This window comes from Arvicanthis niloticus, chromosome 12 (genome assembly GCF_011762505.2).
Source record: "Arvicanthis niloticus isolate mArvNil1 chromosome 12, mArvNil1.pat.X, whole genome shotgun sequence".
NCBI classification, from domain to species: Eukaryota; Metazoa; Chordata; class Mammalia; order Rodentia; family Muridae; genus Arvicanthis; species Arvicanthis niloticus.
The window spans coordinates 23,962,335-23,970,806 of record NC_047669.1 but is presented as its reverse complement, the minus strand read 5'-3'; the positions used below and the strand labels follow the sequence as shown (position 1 = coordinate 23,970,806).

At 39.2% G+C, this 8,472-nt stretch overlaps 1 protein-coding gene across 8 annotated transcripts in view; it reads left to right on the top strand.

The window, feature by feature from the left end:
- Positions 1-4,601: 4,601 nt before the first annotated feature.
- Positions 4,602-8,472, top strand: part of Stxbp5l (syntaxin binding protein 5L) — a 286,076-nt gene continuing 282,205 nt past the window's right edge. For 3 of the 8 annotated variants that reach the window (XM_034515169.2, XM_034515167.2, XM_076942908.1), the window contains exons 1-2: positions 4,630-4,763; positions 5,901-6,094. In XM_034515169.2, coding sequence (XP_034371060.1) covers positions 5,909-6,094 — 186 coding nt within the window. In that variant the 5' untranslated portion in view covers positions 4,630-4,763; positions 5,901-5,908. Of the gene's footprint in view, positions 4,764-4,859; positions 4,951-5,900; positions 6,095-8,472 lie in introns of those variants that run through there. The other 5 variants (XM_034515170.2, XM_076942909.1, XM_034515168.2 and 2 more) reach the window with 5 other exon arrangements.

Below are 8,472 nucleotides of genomic sequence, written 5' to 3'. Positions count from 1 at the left end.
CTTCACTCTTCCTTCTCTTTGCCCTTCTACTCTTAAATGTCTTTTAGTTATATTCAAACTCCGGAGGAGATATCTTTTATTTTTTCTTTCTGTTTTATCTTCATACTTGAATCTGGCCATAATTGACTTTTTTAAATATCAAAGATCTGTATTTCTTTGGTTTCTCAAAAGAAAACCACCACCATGAATAGAGAGCTTCAAAGCTTTGGAATGAGGCTATGAGGCTGATGAATCTAAATCTGTTTCTAAGCCTATGTATAATCTTGGGCTCCTGGCTTCACTGGTTTTTTTTTTTTTTTTCTTTGTTTTTGCTGCAGTTTACCACCTATAAAATGGAGTTGTCAATAGTTACTGTGTATTATGTCTGTGAGGATTAAATGAGATACCAGATGTAAAAATATAAATTGACACAGATCTAGTTCATAGTAGATCATCTCTTTAAAATGTCAAATTGGGCTTGGCAGGAATATGACATTGGCCAAGAACTAGGAAATAGGCTTCAGGCAGGAATCTGACATTAGACTAGAACAAAGACGTAATTTCAGACAGGAATCTAAATTTTAGGCTAGAACAAGGAAGTAGGCTTCAGACATGAAAATGACTTTGGGCTAGGACAGGGAATTTGGCTCAGACATTTTGGTCATCCTGATAAGCCCTTAGAAACAGTGATCACTGGAGTGTTCACATAATTGTGTTTAATGCCTTGCTTGTTCCTTGACTATTTGCATCTATTGTATTACTAGATCTTCAACCTAGAACTGACCTTAAGACATGCATTTAATTAAGATGGTATAAAAGCAAAAAGGAGGAGGGGGGATGGGATAGGGAGTTTTAGGGAGGGGAAGGGGAAAGGGGATGACATCTGAAATGTAAATAAATAAATTATCCAATAAAAAGTTAAAAATTATGAGAAATTATATGATTATACTGTTATGGGATAAGCTGTATCTCTCCACCCAAATCCATATGTTGAAGCCCCAACCTAACCTCAGAAAGCAATTTCCTTTGGAGTTGTGGCCTTTAAAGATTCAATTCAAACGAGGCCAATAAGATGGCTGTTACTAAAGTCTGATGGATATCATAAGATGAGGGAATCTAGACACACTGACACTAGGGTTCAGGCCCACAGGTAAAAGACCAAGTAAGACCACAAAGAGAAGATAGCTATGTGCAAGCCAATTAGAAGTTTCAGAAGAAATTAAACCTGCTGATACCTTGATAATAGCATTCTAAATTTCGAAGTGATAAGAAAATATATTTTCTTGTTTAAGAAACACAATTTGTGCTGTTTTGTTACAACAGTTCTGGCAAACTAATCATGTATAGTTACATTTTCCAGAAGAACTGCCTGCCCCCTTTTCTATTCTAGCTTGTTTAGTTTTCTGAGTAGTAATAGGTAAGTGAATTAGAATGTAATCTTTGAAGTTAGGCCCAGATTTGAAGACTAGATTATCTTAAGTGACTGTGAGCACTTTTTTCTCCCTGAAACTTAAATTTTCTTATATGTATAATGTGGGGAGAATAGCTACCCATCTCATAGAGTTATAATGAGGAGTAAATGGATGAGATGTTTGTGGAGTTCACAGCTTCTGGTGTTTGGAATATAGGTGCTATCCACCTGGTAGGACTTTATGTATACAATGTATCATTTACAAGTTTGCTTTGCCATCCTTGCATGCTTTTATCAAAGCTCAGCCAAGTCATCAAATACTCCTTTCTATTAGAAGTATCACATGGGTACAGTTTCAGTGTAGAAAAGTAGCTTTGATCAGCCTCATTGTTGGCTCGAGTCCAAGATTATAACTCCTTAAAGTGAGTGGTACTTTCTTTTCAACACGTATTCTAAACTTCTTCCAGGTTATTAGTTTTTGTTGATTTACTTATTAGATTTGTGATTTAATTATTTTGCTGCAAGTATCAAGCGCAGGCCACTTTTCTTTCATATAGCTCTTTATACTTGTCCCATGGGTAGGAAGAAGCCAGGAGTGATCATTACTTGATCCAGCTTTAGCCTTCTCTATATTGTTTATAAGCTATATTATATGTTCTGGTCACATTCCTGCTACCAAATGTTTATACAATAACACCCTGTGGCTTTTTAACTCAGGATGGAATGTGCATTCACAAATATTTCATTATGATTCGTGTAGTAAGAGTCTTTTTACTGTTTCCCAACATACAAAGTGTCTTCTGCCTTTTGCTCGTTTGCATCTTTGTCTGTAGTCTAGTTTGTCATCATCACACTTTCTTTCCACAGGAGATTCTTTCTCCCCACCTTCTTACCATTACAACTATGCTAAAAATTTTACATTTATTTTGTATTCAAGTTAACATATGCTGGATACTCAGCACATATAGGTTATTGTGCTACTGTAGAGTATTGCTAATATTTAAAATAATGCCAGAGAGTTCTAACTATAGTTTTTCATTTTATTTTGAATTTATGTGTGTGCCTATTTATGAGAATAAAAGCACATCCCCGCATAAGTTAGACAAATGTTTTACCACCGAGTCACCTTACCAGCTGTTTTAACTTTCTAATATTTATTGAAAACGTGTATATATTTTGACACAATATTTCTTCCACTTTCCATACCTATTTGTCATCCCATCTGGACTGCTGTGTGCTTTATAGCATTTTTTTTTAAACTCAGCAGATTGTTGAATTCCCTTGATGGTCAGAAAAAAACTTCGTTAATTTGTTTCATATGCTTTTCTTTTGTCAGCTCTGTTTTATTTCATAGAGTATATTTGTGATAGTATGATGCTTGTGATGGGTGACATAAGTTTTGTTTGTAAACATTCTATGTCTCTTTGCTGAACTGGAATATCTCCTTTCTTTACTTTCATCAAAAGGCCAGACCTCCATATGCTATGAACTTGTTTTCATATTTGACTCTTAAGTAGGTGGGTCAACGTTTGCTGAAGCAAAGAAAGCATTCTAGATCTATCATTCTATTCGATAATGGCTAACTCACCAAATGCTTCCTTTCAAAGAAAAGCTAGACATAAAAAGAGGAAGCAAATCTTTTAGCTCTCATTGACTCCTGTATTTGGAAATGAACAATGGGCCATAAAGAAAGAAAACAGAGAGAGGAGACAGTTAAAGACAGATATGTATTGTTAGGTATCTAATATAAGATTTAAAAGCATCTCGAGATCCAGTTTATAACAGATATGGAATTTGTTTCCATACTTATTTTCACCCCTTCCATACACTATAAGTTGGATATCATCTCATAAATCTTTATCTCATAGCCATTAACTAATCCATTGTCAAAAACCCTTTCAATGCCCTTTATAAGAGAAATGTTGTGCCAAGCACTAAATCAACTAGAGGTAGAAAATTCTATTCCTTAATAGTGATTAAGAAAATTACTATCTGGTTTTGACAGTGAAAGTGTAAGGGGGTTACAAAAAGAAGCAATGCAAATATTAAGGAATAAAACGTTTAAAATGGGAATGTGAATATCAAGCTGAGTTTCTGAAAATCCGAGCCCTATTCAGACGCCATGGTTCCTTTGCTATTTGCCTGGGTAATTCATACAGCATTCAAATCTTGCCTTTCCTCCTTCTCATCTCCTCTGAGAGAGAAAGGGGTGAGTCTGGAAGTGTTGTCCCATCCCTAAGATGTAAGACAGTAAGTACTTAGGATGATTACTAATGATTCCTGTTGCTCAGATTGAAGCGTACAGTTAGTTATGGACCCTGAACCTTTTACCAACAGTCAGGGCTCAGAACTACATCTTCCACAATGGTGCGATGTTTCTTTTTTTCCTGTACGAATAGAGTATTTTTCCAAAATGATCCAATTGAGAAAAAGCTTAAAATGTATCTTGTCATGATGTGAAAGAAGTGTTTCCTCAAAAATTTAATTTGTCTATGTGAAGAAGGGGAACGCTGATCTATTTCATAGGCTGTGTAAAATGGGCAAATCGTTTCCTTAAGATCTGGAAGCCAACATTCCACCGAAAACCAATTCATTTTGGTACAGATGACCTAATGGAGAGGGCTAACGGTGGTTTGTAGGGGTTATTTACAAATCTACGTTCAAATCAGATAGCAGGGCAGCGAGATAGCAGAGAGGACAGCCCATTATATGCACTTGGCCCTGGCGAGCAGAAATAGATTCAGGGGCTCCGGGGTGGGGGGAGGCAGCAAAAAGAGCCTGGTCCACATTAAGGTCCAGAGCAAGAACCAAGGTAACCCTTCCTGCAGCCTCAGACACCCGGAGCGCAAGTTCTCAAGTGGAGCATTCTATTGATTCACACTTGCGTCCTTCAACAGGTAGCACCAATTACAGCCCCCAAAGCACGGCGCTATGGCATACTGGCTAGTATGGCTGTCAATCAAATACATCACCTACTTTCCTAAATGATTCCCTCCTCCTGTCACTGGCTTTTCCTCTGACCTATCCCTAAACTTCTTTTCTGCCTGGAATCCCTAGGACTTGGGTCAGTGGAGCTTGTGATTGGCGAGAGGATGTCCCGCCCCCTGGCGCCCAGAGTGCCCCGCCCCCGGTGCGAAAGTCTGGGAGGGAGGAGGGTGCGGGACTGCTGGGGCGGGGCCTACCTCCCACGGCGGGGGCGGAGCCTGAGGCAGACCCGCCCGCTCGGTTAGGACCTCGGAGAGCGCCAGGCACCAGGACCAGAGGGACCCGAGAAGCGGCCGGATCCGGGCTGGACCTTCGCCCGCCTGCGAGCCTGCAGCCTCCGCGCCCTCCGCCTCACGGGCTGGCTGGCGGCTAGTGGCGTCTGAGGAAGGTGCTAAGTCTGGGGTCCCCAGGGACACCCGTGCCGTCCCATCGCGGCTTACCCTCACACCTGTGCGCACGCTTGTGTGTGTGTGTGTGTGTGTGTGTGTGTGTGTGTGTGTGTGTGTGTGTGTATGTGTGTGTGTGTGCGTGTGAGCCTGTGGAAGAGGGAGAGCGCGCCCGCGCAGCTGTCTGAGGTGCGTGTGGCTTGCCCGGCTGTCTGTGAAGGCTCCAGGGCTCGTAGCCCGTAGCCCGCGGTGGAAGCCTCAGCGCCCTGCTTGGCTGGGAGGGAGCGAGAGAGCCAGCTCTGCGCGCCCCGCTGGCTGAGGCGGGACTCGGGCCGCAGGCGTCACCGCTGCCTCACATCCCCCGGAGAGCCGCTGCTGTGCAGAGGGGGAGCCGGGCGGGGAGGGGACACGGGGAGACCAGAGGCGGGAGAGGGGCAGAAGAGAGGAGCCGGGGACCGGTGGAGGCAGGCGGTCCCCGCTCGCCCCTCCCGTCGGCTGTGGTTGTGAGTCACCGCAGATGTTTTGGGGGTCTAGATTTTTGGGTATAAGGGATGGGAAAAACCATTTTTTTTTGCCTATCCCCTAGTTTCTATTGAGAAAGAGGGAGCTTTGAAGATGATGGGGGGGGGTTTAGCCCCAAACATGGTGGCAGAGTAAATACTGGTTCCCCCACAACATCGCTTTTCCGATAATAAAAATTTATGAGCTGACCCTTAAGAAGGAAAGCCCCCACCCCCTTCAGAGCAGTCCATAGGGTCTTGGTCTGTTGGGCTCTGGTTTGATTGTATAATAATGATGATATAATGCTAATGACGATGATGACACTGCCTTTTATTTTTACCCCAGTGCTGATAAAGCATAGCTACAGCTGGGGAGAAAGCCCTTGAAAATCTGGATGTGTGAAGAAGGAATACTGTTGCTCTTAGAGTTGTGTTCTCTTTATTTTATAAAGATATCCCCTTTAAAGTTAAAATCTGAGGACAGGAAGCCCGAGCCCCTCTCCCTCCCTCGATTACATCCAATTCTCATAAAATGGGGACTAGCTACTGCTGCCTTGACTAATGAAAAGATAAAGGCTTGTGCCCTGTGAAAGTCCATGTTTGTCACCACTTCTCTTTTTCCTTTTAATTTTTTGACAGTGTTTAAAATGAAGAAGTTTAATTTCCGAAAAGTTTTGGATGGCTTAACTGCCTCTTCCCCTGGCAGTGGTAGCGGCAGCAGCAGTAACAGCGGTGGGGCTGGAAGTGGCTCGGTCCATCCAGGAGGGACTGCAGGGCTTCCGAGAGAGGAAATTCAGGAAAGCCTGACTTCAGAGTATTTCCAGATTTGCAAGGTAAGTTTTGAATTGGCTTTAGGGCCTGTTATTTTTCTACTTTACCATTGTGAAGAAACAAGGAAACACACACACACACACACACACACACACACACACACACACACACGTGCATACATATGCAGGGCTGGAAATTGTTGAGACGCCAGCATCAAAGAGCCTAGTACTAAGTCAATTTGAATGAATAAAAACACTTTAGACATCAACTTTGGCATCGATTTATAAGAAACGATGGTAGCTTAAAAAGGAAAAGACACACAAAAAGTAGTATTTCTAAGATATTAAAGCCTAATAAGTGGACAAAATATATTTGTGTATAAGTAGTAAACTGAAGGAGAAATGACAGTCATTTGGTTTTTATCCTGAGAAACTGTTATCCTTTTTCCCCTGTCCAGTGTAACATGAATAAGCCTCTCAACATGTTGCCAGAATTAAGTAGAAAATAGATTAATGTATCTAATGACAGTGTTCTAAAATTCTAGATATTTTTAAAAAGGGGATCTTAGACTCTTGATAAACATACAAATCCTGTGGGCTCAATGCTTGTGAGAACTCAGTATACCCAAAAAAGCAAAGTAACCAGTGTTCCGATCCAGAGAGAAAACATTTTAGGGTATTATACTTTGATTTTGAGCTTCTAATAAACAAGCAGAATTTTGGACTGGGAAAAAAAAGAAATAGTAAAAAATGTAACATTACTGTACAAAGATATTAGAGTATTACTTTATGAGATGGTATATTTTCTTTATTGCTCTTTTTGGGTGTTACCTTTCAGTGTAATTTTGGCATGACTTAGATGAGGAAAAAGCCTCATGTCATTTATATGATATAAATGAATATAGTTTTGTAAATGTGATTAAATACATAATAAGAATACATAATAAGAAAGATAAGGGTAAGTTTCAGTCATTGTCTCAGCTCTTTTTAGAAAGTTTATTATAAAAGCATCAAATCTATAGTTATTAGTTTACTTAAGGCCCAGGTTTATTTAGACTTAAATAGATTTACTCAATTGTGTGAAATTTGAATACAATATGAAGTAATAGATATTATATGAGTTAAGGAAGATATTATATGAGTTAAGTTAATAGTGGTCCTGAGACAAATATGTGAATGAGTCCTGGAAGCCCAATTTGAGGAGTTGCTATACAGGAGAAGCTATATCTTGATTCTCTATTTTTTTTTCTATTTCCTTTTTTACATTCTGAAAAAAATTCTAATTCCCTCAACTAATGAATATAATAGTGATACAGAAGAATTTTACTTGAGATAAAATTAGTATGGAGCAGGTAGACTCGAACCAGACAGATGTTAGACAGTTGAGGCTGTAAAGCTAGTAGAGAAAATTTTAAATAAATTCAGAGGTATGTGTAACTGCAGGAAATAAAGTGTAGCACGTCATCAACTCCAGGTTTATTAAGAAAGGAGTGGTCATGACAAGTGGCAGAAGTATGGTCTACGTCAAAATATATGGCATGGTAAGAACACTGGCCTAGAATCAGATTTTTTTTTTTTTAACATTTTAAACCCTGCCATTTGCCAGCCATATTATCATGGGCAATATATATTTTTTCTTCCTGGAACTTTGATTCCTGCATTTGTAGTATGAGAATAAATATTTCTGCTTTCCCTATATGAAAAAAAGCTTATTAGAATCTGAGAAGACAAGATGGTGAAGAGAGTACACAAGTTGAAAAGGGTGATAAAATATTTATATTGTTAAAGTTGAAAAAATACCTTTTTTGTTGTAGAACAAATATAACCATTATAATATACTTTATATTTAGGGTAATAAGTTTCAGATAAACTATAAATTTCGGCAGCTATAGTAGCCGTGCAGTGATAGTACTGAAGTCACACCAGATATGGAAAATGCAATAGTTTATTTGACTAGGACTACAGTTAATTTGAAAAGTTATTATGTAACTGTATTTTAGGTAACATAGTCTATAGTGGATATATAAAATGGATTAAGGAAAATGCAAAATTAGAGCTGTTATTGTAATGAGGACCATGCCATTTCCCATCCCCAGTACTCGTTCATTGCATCCTATTTTCTTGATTTGTATCTTGAGAATACATTCTGACCTCCTCACTTCTTATTTTACCTTATTATACTTCATTTTGTTGTAATAATGTGATTACCCAAATGCACTATGATTTGCCTGGGACAAATTCTATGCTAGTTTCCATAGAGCAGTACTTCTCTAGAAACAAAAGTCTTTTGTTATACTCCAGTAAAATCAATTAAAACAAATAAATGTGATGTTTTATTGGCTTAAGTTTATTTGATGAATTATAACAAGTTATATTGCCAATCAATACGTTTTGCATTTTGTGTTTTTGTATAATACTCTTTATAGGCAGGTATACGGTAT